This window comes from Aythya ferina, assembly GCF_964211825.1.
Source record: "Aythya ferina genome assembly, chromosome: 1".
Lineage (NCBI taxonomy): Eukaryota > Metazoa > Chordata > Aves > Anseriformes > Anatidae > Aythya > Aythya ferina.
In genome coordinates, this window is record NC_140296.1 from 153,674,557 (window position 1) to 153,693,582 (window position 19,026).

The 19,026-nt window shown below is 41.9% G+C and overlaps 1 protein-coding gene across 2 annotated transcripts in view; it reads right to left on the reverse strand.

Annotated features, from left to right (window-relative positions):
• Window positions 1-19,026, reverse strand: part of MRTFA (myocardin related transcription factor A) — a 75,660-nt gene that overhangs the window by 28,022 nt on the left and 28,612 nt on the right. For both annotated transcript variants that reach the window (XM_084507068.1, XM_084507067.1), the window contains exon 2: window positions 1,413-1,478. In XM_084507068.1, coding sequence (XP_084363194.1) covers window positions 1,413-1,419 — 7 coding nt within the window. In that variant the 5' untranslated portion in view covers window positions 1,420-1,478. The remainder of the gene's footprint in view (window positions 1-1,412; window positions 1,479-19,026) is intronic.

Sequence of the window (19,026 nt, forward strand, 5' to 3'; positions counted from 1 at the left end):
AAGGGCCTGTAAAACAGACCCCTCTCGGGAATCACAAGTTTGGCCAGCCACGCTTTGAAGAAAGCCAGTACGAAACATAACCTAATACAGATTTGCATACATATCCACCTACAGCAGAAGACCACAAAGAAGTCAGGAACATTCAGGAATATTTGCTTCTGGGAAACATTAGCAAAAGCACGCAGCCACTGGGACACTAATCTTTCATCCAAAAGCAAGTAAGTGTATTCTGTAGAAACATGTATATGAATTCCCCAGGTGAAAATAAGACAAGCGTGATGTACTACATCCAGACAGGTCAATCCTTCCTTTTTAATTTGGTAATAGAATTTTAAATAGGGGTCCCAGAAACATCTTGAGCATGTCACTACCTTCCAGAGAGCCACTTCAGCTGACAGAGGGGTGCTGACAGGTTCTCTTCATTCAAAGAGAGAGCTGACAGCCTAACCTTATGACATTAGCAAAGTCTAAGTCACATCACTGTGTCATATTACAGTGTGCACCCCAAAAATAGAAGGAACGAGAAACTCATTACTACGTTGTGTTCAAATAAGGTGTGTGAAGTGGGGGAGGAGGGAAGTTTTTGAAAGAAGAAAACATTTACCTGAGCCTCTGCCTTCTATTGAAGCTGTTAAGTGAAACTGAGAGGAACTCTTAAATGCTTGCTCTTTGGTCTTCCTTCGAGTTATTACCTCTAAGTCATTCAGCTCAGAAGTGCATGTGGGGGGTGGGAAACAAAAAAAATATCTTTTCTCCAGTGCTAAACTGACAGAGAATTTACTAAAGCTTGGCATTAAGGGATATCCAATGTGTCTACACAGACACGTATATTAATGTTCTCTGGCTCTGCAGACTTAGTCTTGCCCTGCAAGAAGGGGACTGGCTGATGCCCATAAGTCCCTTGCTGGCTACGTGTTCTAGCTACAAACATAAAACATGGTCCCTTGGTTAACATCTGGTAAGTGCTGCCAGTTTTGACCAGGTTTATGGAATATGTTACATACAAAGTTAGAACTGCCTCTGAGGTCTGCAGAGCTGACAAACAAGAACAGAAACTGCAAAGGCAGGAAGCCTGTTAAAAGAGTGATTATCAGCATGTGTCAAGAATATCAGACACTTCAAACATAGCATGGTCTCCAGAAGACTCTTCACTACGATCAAATTCAAAAGCTGTTTTGGAGTACGGTTACGCTTGGAGCCATTACTCTGTTCCTTGGTATCAGAGGTGGCCCCACACCTAGAGTACCAACGCCTCCGAAGGACAACGTTGAGTGTAACAGGGTGGGGCTCTTCTCTATGATGTTTTTCATCCAGGAACGGAGAATTTGATCTTTCGTATCATTTGTGAAACCAGTCCCGACTCAAAAAACAAGCATAATAACAAAAAGAGAAAGAGTTTAAGTGATACTCACGCGGCATGATCCCTTGGCTCACCAGCTCCTCCCGTGTGCGTCGCTGCTGGAGCTTCAACTGCAGCACTGCACAACAGCAGAGAGAGGGAAGAGAAAGAAACCCATCAGTGCGAGAAACATCAGAGGACACATTTTCAAACGCATCTTCTTCTCTCCTTTGGACGCCAAGGCAGTAGCGAGCAGCAGGACGAGAAGACCTCCCTCCCACCCAACTCCCCTGCAGCACGCAATTGCAGAAGTGGCCGTGAGCGGCGAGGTTTCCGTATTCTGCTGCGGGCAACAAGGAGAGGAAGTTGCAAAGGGTCTTGGCAGGGTGATAAAAATCCGCAAAGCAGGGCCTGTTTCTCAATTCTTTCTACAGCTCCAAGTTCTTTCAAGCCATTAGCATTCAAAAACAAACAGAGAGAAACGTTGGTCTGACAGGCCGCCAGGAAAAGCAGCGACACCCCACCTGCTAATGACTCCTCAAAACTCTAATTACAGATTAAATTGATATGACAAAATCACTGGTCATTAAGCTTTCTCTAAATTACAAGGCCGACTGCCTTCCATGGCACTGAAATCCTTCCACCTTCAGAACCATGTAATGAAAATGAAATATCATGGGCATATCTGCAAGTGTCCTTGTTCCCCAGCAAAAGGGATCCCTTATCTCTAGTATGTCTCCAATTTCTTTGAGTGCTATAGAGCATGTGTTACCTGTATGAAATACAGTTATCTATTTTTTTTTCTAATGCAAATGACTGGATTATTTCCACATTAAGATTAGAACAGCAGTTTCCATTTAAACTACACAATCAAAGCAAAATTCTCGAGATCGTTCTTACGAACAGTCAAAGACAACTTCCATATGAAAGGGACCTCGTAAAGCCAAAGGAAAAATCCCATGAGCGGTGCACACACACACACAAACGCACAGACACATCGATTTGGGACAACCTGAATGAACACTCACTGAATGTCTGCAATCAAGCCTAAGCTCCTACGTACACTCAACAGAAAACATTATAAAATTAATGGCATGGCTTCTTCCACATTTAAATTTCAGTTTCTCTGTCACGTTTATGCCTGTTGTATAGTCCACATAACAGAGGTCTGCACAAATGTAATAGAACTACCAAAGAACAAAACTGTTCTGCTAACTAAACCATCTTATTATAACCCTTATGCTTCCTTTCTCAGTTATTTTTTTTTGTCCAATACATTCATTTCTGACATTAGATCTGAATTTATACTGTACACTCCCTAAAGCAGAGATCAAAAACTTCAAGAGAAGATGCCACTTCACCTACTTACATACATCATCGCATTTTACCTGTTTCCTTAAACCTCCTATTTGCAGTTTTTCTTTTGAGGGAGATACCCCTTCCAGTAAGGCATCTGGTCTTCACAAGAAGTTGACAGGAGATGTAAAATCCATCTCTTCTGTGGTCGCTTGCACCGTGGCTAATCGCCCGCACTTAAATGCTTGGATTTGTCTAGCGTCAGCTGCCTTTGGCTCTTGACATTGCTTTTTTTGAAGTTTATGACAGTGCAAATATAATTCCTACCTCTGAAGGCACTTCTGTATACAGTGTGCAACCAAGTTCCCTCTCTTCACTTTCTTGAGCCAAACGAGGATTTCTCAATGCACGCATCCCAGGCAGGAAACTATTTTCTTCACCACAGGGAAGGGAGAGAGGGAGTGAGCTAGAGCAGAGCACCACACGAATCCTGCGAGGGATCAGCCAAGAGCCCCGGCGAGGAGGAGGGAATGCAGAGGGGAAGAACAGGCCCTCAGTTTGGCTGTGAAACTGCAAACAGAAGTGGTAGTCCCCAATTCCTCCTCCCACCCAGCCGTGCAATCTCACTCCTACTTTTGCGCTTGCATGAGGGGTGACACAGTCTCACGGCTGTCACAGAGCTCCTCGTTTGCTGGATTCGTCATGAGGCCATCAAAAGCCGAAGCAGGTGCTGCCACATCTATGCAGCACCAGCACCAAAAGAATGGGTGGGACCATGGCAGACCTGATCTGATTCAACTGCAGGTACCCCAGCAGCATGGCTACAAGGGAACGGCCTTGAGCAAGCAGCTTGCTGCAGCCGAATCTCGCTCCCCGCATCAGCTCTCACCTCTGTCTGACTGATGGCTGGACCCACTGACGTGACAGCACACCCCGGCCAGAACCGTGAACAGTTTTCTGCCTGGTTTAGTAGGTTCAAGAGTGGGTGAGACTTCATTCTCCCAGCAGCAGCAGGCAGCACGCAGGGTTTCGGCCCTGTCAGGTAACTGTACATTAAATCTCTCGCTCTGTGGCGTTTTCGTCATTCTGGAGCCATTTGAGGGGCTCATTTCGATACCCTAAACTAGCACATTTCACTAAATGTACACAGACCAGGCACAGACCTAGAGCATCTCACACCCCAACTTTACGTGCAGATAATCTCAGTATTACTCATTTCTCCCAGTTACACATCTAGCAATGTATTTGCTAGCTGTGTTTGCCACTGTGTTATTTACTTGCCAGGACCACCAACTTTCCCTACTTTTTCCAACTATACCTACCACTTACCTCAACAGCTTATTTACCTTTTCCCTCCCAGAGTCGAAGATTTCCAGAGAAAAACTCCCCCACACAGGTGTGGCCAGCATTTTTTGCTCCTTGGTGCATAACTCTGCACTCACCTGTATTTATGCGCATTTTGCCCAACTATCTCAGTTTGCCTAAATGATCTAAAGCATTTTATTTTCACTGTCATTAAGGTTATTTATGCCTCCACTAATTTTTGTTCCATCCACACCTTTACCAGCAGTCATCTTGCACTTGCTTCCAGACCACGTTGGGCTGATCCCAACTAGAAACTCTTTTCTTTGATTAGAGTCAGTTCTTAAACCATTTAAGCTCTACTTCATTACATCCAAAGATACTTTTTAAAACCCAAATGTATTGCACTACTAAGCTAGAGACCTTATAAAAGTCTATTACACCCAGGCAAAACCCCTAAAAAACAAATTTCTAGTATCAAAACAACAAAATTGTACTTGAGTGGACATGTTCTTTGAAAACTGAAAAGCTGCAAGCATGATTACTGCTCCTCTTATTCAAATTCTTTATCAAATTTTCTTTATTTTTTTTCCCTAGAACTGGTAAGAGATTACGTACTCTTTACTCACTCACACTTTTTCACTAGCAGTGCAAAATGTTACTTCTCTTTCACTCTTCCGAGTCTCCCTGCTGTCACCAGATTTGTTAGAAATCAATGTCAGCCAGCCAGCCAGACTTCATCAAATGGCTTAAAACTCACTTCCTGACTTAAGCTTCCCTTATGATTTTTCTAAATATAGCTTATTTCTATATCAGTTGCCATCTACTACCCTTTTTCTCTAGTCATTATATGCACCTTTTATTTTTAAACACTATGTCCCTTCACAGCAAAAAACTAGCAACTGTCAAGAGGACTAAGCTAAAGAATAGGTAAAAGGTCATTTTCAGGATATTTTTAACAGCTATTAAGTAATTCCTGGGATTTGTGAATGTATTACATATTAAGCAGAAGTTATAACCAGAACATAATGCACTTTTGTCCCAACACAGTTTATTTTGGGAGGAGGGCAAAAAGGTTTAATTCAGTTCAGTCCTGAATTCATTTTGGCTTAAATAAGCACTTGGAGTTGCAAACACCATTTTGTATATTTAGGAGATCACCTGTTTACGTGTGCAAGTGTGTGAATCCTATATATAGATTAACAGATGTCCCAAGAGCCAATCCAAGGCTGTTGTACGTGGAGCTCAGCCAAAGGTCTAGAATGACCAGAGAAATTCAGTTACTCAAAGACAGGCTGGAGTATAAGTCCTTCAATCACAAACCAGCAACCTTCTGTTTCCTTTATCCCCATACTTAAACTTTAAATTAATTTTCAAGGTTGAAAGAAATCAGGTCATATAAAGAAGAGTGTATATCTGCAGGTTGGAAAATAAGTTCCACACTGGAACTCTTTTACTTGCCTCTTTTCTTCAACTTGTGTCCCAGTCCATGAAACATTTTGTAAGCTTCATATGCTTGTCTGATTTTTCCGCCCAAAAATGGGACTAACTGATTTATTTAAAAAGAATGAAAAGCTCTGAAATATAATTAAAGTTTGGACAAGGCTGCTAGGTCTTTAATGAACTCTTTCAGGAATTTCTAAAACATTCCAGAGCAATCTGGAAGATGGTATAGAGGGCTGTTGGCAGCACTTTAGAAGAGGGTTAAAGCAGCACTTGTGTGGGTGTGTAGTAACAGACAAGTAACACAGCAATACAGCTACTACCAACAGAGTTGTACTGTTAAAGAAATTTAGCAAGATGTGCTCATTTTTTGTTCATCTTGACGTAGAACTGCGTTAACACTGAACCCATAGGCACTGCCCGCTGCGTTAAGCACGTGCTTAACGTACAGAGGCTGCACCCACACGGACACTTAGGCCACAGCTCTAGTCACAGTGCAGGGGTGCACCAGCAGTAAGCAAGAACAAATATTTATGAGGAGCGAAGTTGCTTTTTGCAGCCTGTCATCTAAATCAGCAGCAGACCTGCCTTTACACACACGTGCCCGAAAGCCCTTTGCTGCTGAGACACGCTTCGTGTTTAATGGTGTGCCCAGGGCTGCTGCAGAAACCCAGCTGCAGCCTCAGCATCTCAACATCTTAACGAGAAAAAACTACCCTTGTCTTAGAGACTATGTCACATATCCTGGCAAGTTTACAACAACAAATTTAAAAAATATTTTGCATTTCCTGTTTTTTTGAGACCCGGCAACGAGAAGCGCGCAGCTCTGAACTGCGGCCTGTGGTGAGGCCCTGCACGCGCTGGATCCCGATGTAGCACCTGGGGCCAGTCAGCGGCCACATCGCTGCAAACCCCTTTCTTGTAAGGAATCCCCCAAAATCCTCACAGTTGCGCAAAGCGAGGTGACGCTTAAGTACTGCTATAGGGGTTATTACAACAGTGAGAGCCCAAGCAGCCGTGAGGAGCCCGGGGAGGATGGCTGCTGCAGCCCACTGGATACCAGGACGATGAGGGAGAGAGCAAGGAGCCCTGAGACATAACCTGCACCTCAGCTGGCTAGGCTGGATGCTCACGGATGTGATTTATCAAGTTTTTAATTCAGTGAAAGCAGTTAGCCTGATCTAAAAATTCATTCTTGTAACCCAAGCGATACGCCATGTACTGGCAAGAGAAACTAGCAAGGAAAAAGTGCAATTAGCCCAACTTCATTATCCAGGCTGAGGAAAGTGCAAGCATCAGTAAAAGCAGTAAAAAGCAAACCGTGTGCTTTAATGCTTACAAAGGGTCATGGTCCTTTCTTCGTAAGTTGCTCAGCACCTCTGCAGACCCCATCAGAAAGCCCAGAGCTACAGCATCACTTCACTCACAGGGAAGCACTATCGCAGCCTGAGCTGGGAGGGAAAGCTGCCGCTTAGTTCACCAGCACCTTTCAGGAGCATCTTCTAAGAGAATATTTACCTGCCTCAGCGCTGGCAAGGTCTGATTCGGTTCCTTTGTGAGGGTCAGAGACCACGGCCCAAGGCAACGTGGCACCAGGCCACCATTTGCAGCCCACACATGTAGTTTTCAATTTTTCAGTACAATCTCTGTAACAACGCTACACCAAAACAACAGTCGATATCCAACCAACTTTATTGTAACATGCAATGATAAAAGAAGTCTTTAAATATCACAGGATATTTAGCGAAGAAAATCATTACAGCTCTTTGCGCTATCCTAACTTAAACATGACAGTGCCGCCCAACTGCTGCTTTGAAAGGTGAAGCCACTTTTCCACTCATCACTCAGCCAGCAACAGCCTTTTTAATTATGTTGAGAATTTTTTCCCAGATTCTGATGTATGAAATAGTCCCATCTGACTACTAGCCAGTGCCAAACTGAGCTTTGGAACATGCAGCACATTAACCATTGGTTTCACTGGAAGTTATATCATTTTGTGACTGAATTCAATCCCTTGGAGATGTAGTAAGAAAACCTACCTCTTGCACCAAAAATAGTCTCTGAGCTTTTTTCAGCAATGTCTGCTTACAAAACAAATGTTGTCTTGCATGAGCCCTTTCAAGGGGAAGCCAGATTAGACTCTGGTTCAGACACCAGCAAGAGCAGCATCTGCTGACTTCCAATTGCAAAACCTTTCTGGACTGGGGCAGCAAAGGGTGGTTAGTATTATAGAACATTTGTGGTGTCAACAAGAAGCTATAAAAGAATACAGCTATAAGAGTTAGTGATCAATGACTGAATATACAATGGTCAAAATGAATTTTGAAAATGACTCTCACATTGCTGAGGCTGACAATTTAATTTTTTTTCAGAGCTGCCTCTTGCACGGTCAACAACACCCACCCCATCACACAGAATTTGCTAGAATGGTAATTACCAACAAAGAAAAGCCAACTTTGGGGGCCTTTTTTAAAGGCAATTTTCTGAGCCTAACAGCATTTTAATCCACTAACTGCTGATGGGGAACACACGCTGGCTTTGCATTTAAGCAGACTGTGCAGTTAACAGAGAAGCATTTAAGTGAAGCAGACTGTAAATGACACCCAAACTGCAGGGATTATATGGCAGTTTGCTATCCAGGCAAGGGGATGCCAAAAATTCACGTCCCTCTGTGGGGTGAAGGAGAAGCAGCAGAGTGCACAGCTGATCCTCCCAGTTTGCAAGCAGCCACTCTTGTTGGGAATAGCATCCACGTGGTCACATTCATTTGAATGCATTTTAAAGAATAGCTTGGAGTGAGCCTGAGCAAAGGGACAGTTAAGCAGAAGTTTATTTCTTTACTATTTGAGGCTATCTCACATTCCACTACCTCTTTTCTCTACTGTAGCAACAACAGCTGCTATTAAAATGCAAGCAGTTTCCTCATCTCTTCCTTAGCAACCATACCACGGAGAAAATGAGCTCTGGGAGGATGAAGAGGAGAATTTGGTTTAGTCTCTCCAACTGTCACAAGAACTTTTCCCACTAGAGGCAAAAGCCATTTATTGATACCCATGCTGTGGTCTCCTCTTTGTAAGAAGCAGGATTGAGATCCATCTCCCTGAAGCCAAAGGGGAGGTCTGTGAAGCAAATCCTGAACAGGAAACAAAACCAGGATCGGGAGCAGTTCCTTACTGCAAATCACATGAACGATTCAAGTGGATTTTTTAGCAGCACTGTAGAAATCAGCACATCCTGCTGCAATATGCTTAGATGGGCAGGTGTCTTGTGTAATTTTGGCGAATATTTATGAACACTGATGAACTCCTTACCCTGCTCTGCTTGTCCAACAGGGACGATATTTGAGGAGGTTTAACCAAGAAAGCCATACAGTGGCATCAAAGGCAGATCTAGCACAGAGGACTTGAAACTTTTTCACAACCACCTTTTCTTTCTTATCTTCTTGAGAGCACGAAAAGTTGTCACAAATGGGAACAAGAATACAATTCTTAAAAAAATGGAACAGATCTTTCACCTCTAAAGCCACAACTTTCAAAATATTTCACAGTAGCTGTGCTAGTAATAATCTAGGGATGTAATGTGGGTCATGTAACACTACTTTTTTTTTTCATCCAGCGCTCCCAGAAGCCTTCAGCTTTCAAATGCCCAGAAGCTTTTTAAAGCAGCTGAAAAGTATAGAAAAGGGCGAGTTTGCCATTTCGACTGGGCATATAAAACACAAAGAGGAGGAAGAGAGAAAATTAACTGACTCACACTCAGGACAAGAAGGGCTGGTTTCTTGATAAAACCAAAGTTTCTGCATTTTTTTAGAGCTCAAAGTGTTCTTGGGTAATATAAAATCATTAACATGACATCCAGCTCCCACATGCCTGCTAATGGACTAGATGCATCGTCTGTGTGACCGTGTCCCACAGGACTGGATCAGACTGCTAGAAACAGAATACAGCTACAAGGCAATGCTCCCTTTGAAAGCTTTTGTTGGGAAGTTGCTGTTCGAAGAGAAATATGAAATTGGAATCATTTGTAAGAATGTTTTCAAAGGATGATGGAATACTTGCATGTATTATCTTTTAGTGAGTGCATGTTACGAGACATTAAGTAGCTCTTTCACTGGGGACAGACAAATGCGGATTCTTTGATACAGCTAATTTAGCAGAATCTAAAACCTGCAGAAGAAACTGGTCTCAGAAGAATATGGAATCAGAAGCAAATACACAGCCAAAAGCACAAGGATCTATTTTTATCCTCACGCTGTTGAACACGGAAAAAAAGCTACCTCATCAGGTCATTTCTGAGGCTTCAATATCAAATTTGACACAATGTGGAAATCAAAGTAATGTTTGTACTAAAATGTATCTAGAAGGCAAAGCCACCATTTACTGCAATTTCAGTATTGCAACCACATAACATTACAAAACAGGCAAAAACAGTAGCATGGTCAAAGTGTAACAACATAACATGATCTAACCTCAAGATGGAACAGAATAATTACTCTTGTTTGGTGCTTCTCAAAGGCTCCAAGACAGCATTGGGGTTGTAGGGTGGTAAAATGTACAGGTACAAAAGGAAGAACCAGTCCGCAGTCCCAGAAGTTTACAATCTCAGTCTTCAACTTTGCATACAATTGTACGTGTTTATTTCAAGGGTACTGCTCAAATATATGACTCCAAATAGATGCAAAACTTGATTATTACTGCGATCCAAAAGTTATGCTGAATTTTGCACAGTTGTTATTATGTTGGTTTAAAATGAATGCTAGCAGTTGCTGTGCATTTTACAGCATTTGCCTTTACATTCTTCCTTCATAATTTGTTTAAACTCCTGCCATTTCCATTAAACATAAAATGTAGGGGGTTTAATGCAATTTTAATCATCGCTACTTTTTAATGAGATGCAAGCTTTGTTTTCTTTAATACTAAAATTTTGAATCAGATAAATGTATTACTGTCAGTACATACATCTTTCTACCTAATGCATAGAAGACCACTCTTAACAGCCCACATCTAATAGTTCATTTCAGCACTTAGAAGCTGTTAAAATGGGACTTCAATAAATTAACCCAGTATTTTTAGTAAGATATGCAACACATGAAAGTGTGCAATGAGCATAACAACTGGAAAAGTTGGTTTTCTTCCTGTGCAAGGTACTGAATCTTATAAAATCCTTTAGTCCCAGAACTACTGGTTAGGTGAAAACCAAGCATGTGAATAGTTAGGCACACATCCACTTCTATGGAATCTGGCTACCATGCGTGATCCAACAAGATGACCTGTAACAAAATACCTAGGTGGAAAGGTCTACCTAAAATTGACACACCAGTATCATGAGATAGTAAATATTAGCTGTAATCAGTGCTTGTTGATGCCATCCATATATCCATTGTTGCTATATGTAGCTGGAAGAGAAGCCTTGCGGGGAAAAAACTGACTTCACAGAGAATTTCCCAACTCCCCTGTAAACTTGAGTCACAGTCTATACTAATTTATACGTTTCCGTGAAACAACAAACAAGGAGGAACTAACATTGCCCTTAACCACCTTGCAAAGAAGACCCTAGACAGAGATTCTCCAAGATAACTTAAGGTGATGTGGCAGATGAGGACAAATGAAGGGAAAAGAAGGAATGGGCAGATAACATCCCGACCATCAGATCTACAGCTGTCTACTAATGTGACAGAACAAAAGGCAAGCTGCACAAGGGAAAACACATTTGTGACCTTTGCATTTTTTTCTTGTAAAGATAGAGGTATCTCTGCCGAGAAGAAGAAAGCGCTCCAACCTTGTTATTTTCCTTAAAGCTGAGACATCAGAGTTGCTTGATGTTTTTTTTTCTGAAAAATTATACAGAAGATGAAAGAGACATGTATCAGAAGCCTAACATTTTTTTCAGATTATTCAAAACTCTTAGTTTAAGTGATAATGCATGTTTGTGTGTTCCTATTAAACTAAAAAAGTCCCAAGTCTTGAGAGAATGTCAAGACATGTTCATAAAACACAACTGATTAGACACGTTTATAATACTAAAATTGATGAGAAAAAGCTTTCCATGCCTCTTTCAGCAGTAAGAGCCACAATCTAATATATTTCCTTTACAGCTCACCTCCCATACTGCAATTCCTGCTACAGCACAGAGCCCCAGTGTACCAACAGCCTCTCAGATCAAGGCCCAGAACTTCCCCAAACATTTCTGAGACTGTATCGGCCGGATGATTCAGCCTTCCCCCTACCACAGGGCACCCTCTACAGATAGAAGTTCAGAGCTTCCTTCACAGAAATCATCTAATGGGCAAGATACCACAGAATTTCTGCCCAAACAGCTGGGATCCCTCGACATATGAGCTGTGTTATCTGGTTTTCCACATAAACGTGGAATAATTCTGTATTTCCGAGACTGTCTCAGATTCTTAACCACCTAAAGAAGTTTAGTTTATTGAAGGCAAATGCAAATTGGAACAAATGTGTTTTCACAAGCCGTAGAAAAAAAGGACTTAGAAGTATGCAGATTCAAATACAAAAACAACATTTATTTGGAAGAAGTAATTAACTGGTTATATAGAGAACTCAGAAAACGGGCCCATATAATTTTAAATTAGCTGGTTTGAGCACCTCTCTCCTTCCTTCAGATTTGTGTGGTTGTGCTGACAGTTATTCCACAGGACAAAGGTGGGTTTGCCCAACACACACATCACATACTGCATTTACTCATATATAATTATATATATATTTATATATATATGTGTGTGTAATTCACATTACACACAAAATGCACATCAAATTCCATCAAGCTCAACAGTGATCATACATGTCTACTATTTTTTATTTCCTTTCTCTTTGAATATTCACTTTCTTACAAATGTCTAGAATAGAGATCTGCAGGACACTTTGTATTTTTTTTCGTAAGGAAGATCAACAGCCTTAAAAACAAATCAGCCTGCAAGGTTTAACGTGCTTCTTCAGTGCCATCATAGCTATAAAAACCTAACTAATATAATTCTGTGCAACAGGTCAACCAGCTAACTACAAGAGCCCAGCAGTCAAAACTGGCCTGCCTGACCACTGACTTCAGGCGGGTGGACAAATTCTGCAAATGTTTAAAATGTTGCTGCTGGCTCACTGCTCTACTGAAGGGCACAGAGGAGACTGCCGGCGGCAGCGGGTTCTCCCACACTCAACACACACGCTGGAAGAACTGTTAATAAACATGGGTTTTTGCTGATATAATGAACAAAAGCTAGTGAAGGGTGGACACGTTTCCTTTCTATTGCTCCCTGCAGCAAAGAGGAGCGGTGATAGCTCCGTGGTGACAGTGCTCGCAAACCACTGTAGTTAGTTTTACGGTCACACGTCAGTCCCGAAGACATGATCCTTGTTCTGAGCTGCCTACAGTCAATGTGACAACTATTATTAGCAGCAGTAAAGCAGTCGCTCAGTGAGGCACAAAGGTACTGCTAGCTTAGGAACTGCTTCCAAAATGTCAACTTCCACTTCTGAAAAGGGGCAGTTTGAGATCTGAGCATGGGAAAGGAGGGGAGCTGCAGGCAGGCTTGGAAGGACATCCCCATGTGTGCATCATACAGACAGAGGTGGGACAGCTTTGGAAAGTGAAAGTGAAGAATAAAACATAAAAAAAAGCCTCACAAAGAGCATTTTGACAGGAACTCCAAAATAAGATTGAGAAGCCCACAAGTGAGACAGGCCGGTTGGGCTGCAAGCCGCTCGCAGCACTGACCAAATGATGTGCAGGGAGCACAGGCGGCCTTCACGCTTCTCATGCTGCTGAGAAACTTGCAAATAACCAAAGCACATAGCCACTACCTCACACAATTACTACAAAAAATAGACAAACAACGCCCCCCCAAAAATAAATAACAACAAAAAATCCACAGCTGTATTCTATATCCATTTAATACTAGAGAAATAGTTACCAGCATGAAGCTGGGAAAACTCCACACAGAGAAAGGTGAAAGCGGGTCTCCTCCTTTAGTCAGCCAAAGGGTACCTGTTAGTTCCCCACATCTTTCAGCTGTGCCATGAATGTTTGTGCCCTGAAAAGTGTTTCGGTGAGGAAGGTTACCAAAAAGATGTTTGGTGTGTCAGCTGGTAGGGTAGAGCAGAGAAGTTTGGGGAAATCCCCTCAGAATGGCGACAGGCCTCGGATACCACAAGCTTCGGCTGCCTTTGGGGATGGAGACCTCATTGTAGGTATGGCCACAATATGCCTTGCCCTTACCACAGAGAAAAAAAAATCAGTATGGACAAATCTTTTGTAAACTTTCAAATAGCTTTTTTTTTTTTTACAAAAGATTTTCTTTATGGCTGCTTACTTTTGAAAGGCTGTATTTAGATGACACTGTCCAGAAAGCCTGGATTTTGCCAATTTTCACCATCAATTCTGGAAGAAATCCATGCCCCAAAGTAGTACATCCTCTTATTATCAACTTTCTTACGTGTTCCTTGCTAGCTTCATCAGACTTAGTCTAACTTCAGATGGAGAACTGCAGACTAGCAAATTCAAATCCGTGTTTCCTCAGAAGAACACTTACTATACTATATAAACTATAAGCCTTCTTCCAGGTCTTCTACAGACTCATCTCACTGAACACAGGGAAAAACCCTGAATGCACTGATCAGCAAACAACATTTTGCAGCTCTTACTCATAATCCCTGTATTGCAAGGTACTTCAGTTACTGCAGGTTTGCTCTTAAATTGGAAGAGATGTTGCACGTAAGTAAATTTTACATACCATTAGGGCAAAAAACACTGCATACACCTCCCCTAGCACAAGTTAGAGAAAGAAAGCCATGAGCTCTGCTTCATGTTATGCCATTTAGCAGATTACGCATCCAGTGAGAGGCCTCCTGCAAGAAAAAAACAGAATTTGCCCCATACAAGCTCACTGCATCTTTTTGTTTGATAAACCTAAGCTATGTCAGGGGCCATATCCCATTTTCTACTGTAGGCTGCAGAGGTCCTTGCCAAGAAATATGTTGCTTTAACATTTTGAATCAAAATTTATTGATGCAGCAGGTGACAAGATCAGTAATTCAATGCTCAGAAAAGTCTGGATAGATGGGAGTTGGATCACGAAAGGAAAGATCAAAGCACCAAAGCAGGCGCTTATTTGTGTTATAGATATTCCTTAAGTAATTGATCAATGACTTACAGGTGTGACAGAATGCTGAAAAATCTGAGGTGACTAGTGACAGATCTCATAAGTGACAGAAGGACCACAATTAGATTTACACAGGCAGCCCGATGCGGATCTGAAAAGCGTGAGTGACTGTGAGTGACCCTTATCTTGTTTGGGAAGGAGAGCCACAGTGACATCTGTCTGGCAAGACCTTGGAACAAGCATGTTAACTCCAGAAGTTGTTTCTGGATGCAAAACAAGCAAGCTGAGCTTAAGCATCGTCACAATTTTGTTTTCAGAAAAGCATCTGCTTTCCAACAGCTACGAGGAAGTCTAAGCATCAATTATTTGCTGTTTGAAAGTGTAAATACAGATCTTTTCTTTACAAAATAAGCAACAAATAATTATCAAATAAGCAATAATTACAAAATCATGCCTGCTTTTTCCAATCTTTATTAAAATGTTTCCCAGTTGCTGGGAATATCAATACCCCAGTACCACAGCTGATGAACATGAAGCTCTCAGTTCAACTGCAAAGAAAATTCAGCTGATAGGGCAGCAAAGTACTTACTACAAATTTTACTTGGTATCGTTACTAGTTCAAAGCATTGTCCACATAAATGCTATTAACAGCTGCACTCATTGCACCACACCCACTTTCTATTCATTTTATTTCTACATGTGTTGAATCCTTATATCTCCTTGCTCTGGTAAATCCGAGACCACAACTCCTTCCTTTTAGCATTATTTTGGGCTAAAGAAAGCATTATAGAAGACCTTTTTCTGAAAAATGAATTAGATTACAGTGCGGTAAACAAGCTAGCCTCTGCCCCTCTCCTCCTCCTCCCATTCCCAGCATGAAAATAGCTAGGGCTAAAGCAACAGCTGGGGATCATTACACTGACAGGAATAGTTCAGTAAACTGCAAGAAGGGAAAACATATCATATCCATAAAAACTAAAAACACATTAGAGCAGCAGGACTAAAAAAATACGTGATTTCAGCTTCATGGGTAATGCCACGAGCCCCTTCCACTGATAAGGACTGACTTCTGAAAGCACTGGCCATTCGGTGTTAACCCTTTCCCAAAGCTTCCCACACTAGGTACTGCTGTCATAAAGTTCACATATACCCTGAAACACCTCCAGCCTTCACAATCAAACGAGGCATGCTGGGAATTAAGAAAAAAAATAAATAAATTGCTTGTTTACTATCAACTTCAAGCCACTTCACCTTACTATCTCATTATCTTATCTTCACTGCACCTCCTACCTTTTAAATGCAGTGACAATCAGTGTGCCACACATTTGCAGAATTAGTTGCAGCACGAGCCTACAGAGTCTAACTACGTATGCCAGCTGTGTCTCTGGCTTTGCAACAAGGAAAGCCCTTCATACAGTCAACACATTTCTATGCCTTTCTGTGCCACAGCACTCTTTGTGCACATCATTCTGGATTTTGGGGTACACCAAGCCATAATTCAGAGATGCTTCGGTGAGGTTTTGTGCCCAGTTTCTGCTGTTCTTTGCACCACTCTGCCATCTCCCACAGCAGCTTCAGGTCCGTTCTGAAGCAGGAGGACACCCATCAACCTCTACAGATAAATGACATCCTTCATTTCGGTGACGTGCCTCAGATGCAGATCCTCTTGCTGGGGATCTCCTTGGTGTCCAGAGCTTCCAGGTCCACATGGGCACCTTCTTCTGCCCTCTGCTGGGGGAGGCACAGGCCACCGAGCTGCTTCACCTTCAGGTTGCAGGAGGCGTTATGACAATGAGGCCTAGATCGCTTGTGAAGACAGCTATGCATTAACAAGCACTTGCATGACTCCTGATCTCTTCAAAGTACTGAACAGATATTAATAGTTTAATCAAAGGCTAAGCTAACTCAAATTACCTCACATTTGCTGTGGACCAAGAATGTGCACACAGTTACCACAGATCAGATGGCATGCAGTAACTTGTTCGTGTCTGGGCCCTGAGACACAAATCTTGGAAAAAGACAGGTGAATTTCACTGGCAGCCTCCGAGTCACATTGAACATTTTTGAAGCAAGGACTTGACAAAAAAAAAAAAAAAAAAAAAAGAGCTGAGTTCAAGACTAGCGACTTTGCACAGAGGTGGTGAGGTTGGAATTTACTTTTGGAAGTATTTACTTCTAAACCAGACTCATGAATGCTCATCAGCTTTTGGGTAGTTTTCTGAAATTTTCCAGAGCTTGTGATTCCTTCTTCCTATCTTTCGTTAGAGGTTACCATACTGTTGTGTTAAGTGGGCTAGGAACTGCAAACTGAGCTCTGGTATTTGAAAACTAAATCATCCCAAGGCATTCTTTGATTGAAAACATGTTTATGGATTTCTGAATTCTAGGAATTTTACAAATAACTGCCCCCAACACATACTTTGAAAAAAACACGCATACACCCTTTGACTTCCCCAGGTCAAATGAATTTGTGTGTGGAAAGGCTCAGCAGTTCCCGTATTTCATTGTGTCAAGCCCCACTTAAAAAACAAAACAAAACACATTAAATCAAATGTAGGGCACCATGTTTTCCAGAGGCAAGAAAACAAGATGACGGCTATTCCAGACAGCCACTTCTCATAAGATTCATGAAGCAAACAGGAGTGAACATTGCCAGCATAATGCAGACCCCTCTTTATTTGCCTGGCTTTACTAATAGGAGAAAGCAGACTGGCACCCATCACCTGTGCGTGGCAAAAAGTGAGGAAGAGAAGTGGATGAATTCCGTCATGATACGAAAAGTAGGCTGTCCCATTTTTTGCCAAAAATGAGGTACAACAGTCCTAACAGTTTCATTTAGCTCAGTACTAAATCCTGACTTCCATTGCTCTTGCAAGGGTACACACGAGTGCATCTGCTCCTCCACTGCCTCTAAGATTTGGCTCTGCAAAATCCAGTGAATGCTACAGCATAAATACAGCAGGAGTCCTGAGAATGCAGAGACTTGAACGGAGCAGCAGTGAAGCTAACGTGTTGTGTTTTTTTTTCTCTTCTGACATGAAAGAAACTGGCAGCATCCACTTCTCTTTCCTACCCTTCCTGTTTGGCAGCTGGTACCAAGTAGCCTTCCCCATTGCATCTGGTATTAGAACATCAGGAATTAGACATGGAGCAGGCTGATGAATGGTGCTAAACCCTGCAGAGCTAACACAGCTTTTTCAATCATTTATATTTATGTATATTTATTTATTATGTTTATTTAGAGATATACAAGAACTCAATGGCCTTAATTCGGTTCCACCAGAGATGGCAGCACCTATTTTTCTGTTGATGAAAGTACTACAGAATTGCATTTTCCTCATTCTACAAGCGATGCCACTGTAGAGCTTGTGCTATTTAGTGCCTGTATGAAAGGCATACCCTGGCACATCCAAAAGCAGAGTGCTCACCTTCCATAAGCCTCATGAACGCCTTGCAAGTAACAAGTCAGCTGCAAGTTTGGGCTTTTTGTTTTGTTTTCTTTCTTCCTCCAAAGATTGATGTGCTGCAGTTCTTTGCCCCCAGAGCCGACAAAGTAATGTGGGAATACTGCTGACACCAGTGGATTTATGACTGAGTCCCAAATTTTAATTGCAGAGCTATGGCTTCAGTTCTCTTTTCCTTTTCCACACTTGCTTGACGAAGAGTATTCCAAGGAAAACAAGCAACGAAAATAGTAATATTTTAAAAATCTAATAAAAAGCTCACTCTTGGTATCTGATAATGGGGCTTGGTATGGGGAATGACAGCAGGGGACAGAACTTTAACAGTTTTCTTTGGCAACCTCAGCAGATCAAAAGCTGCACGAGAGAAAAATCCTCTAAATTCAACTGCTAAAATCATCTTCCACACACTGGCTATCTTTTGATAACAAACACGGCCTTACTCTATCCAGCTTTCAGTACTCAACTCAGACCACTCTTTACTTTTCTGTCCAAAATGTCACTGGAAGTTATTTTCCTCTCCCCTCAGATCACGTTACTCACTCTTTAATACCAGCCTTCACCTTACTTCTGAGGCCACTGTGCTCGAGACCTTTGGTCACTCCTGCAAGGCCTTACTAAAACTTCACTTGCATCGAGGTGAATCCACTATTTCTGATCAAATATACCTTGTGTTTGTTTGTCACTGGCATTTTGTTATGTTCTGCTATTCTATCCTGTAATTTTTTCCTGCTTGTTGCTATCTATTATGCTGCTCACTGTGAATGAGTCACTGTCTGTACTCATCTTCTTCAGCTCTTCTTCAAATTCATTCTTGCAAGCAACCCCTCCATATTGTCTTTTCTTCTCATAGAAGAAACTTTTCTTGTCATAGAAGAAACTCCCTGAAACTTGACCTCTGTCTGCATAATTTTGCAGAAATGACAAATCCCTGTAAGAAATCCCATGTATTTGCAGGGAAACACCATTAACTGAAACAGGATCTTATCCAGATATACACACACCACTCCTTCCACACTCTGAACAGGAACACAATGAAACTCAAAACACGATACTCTATCCCCTTCAGGACA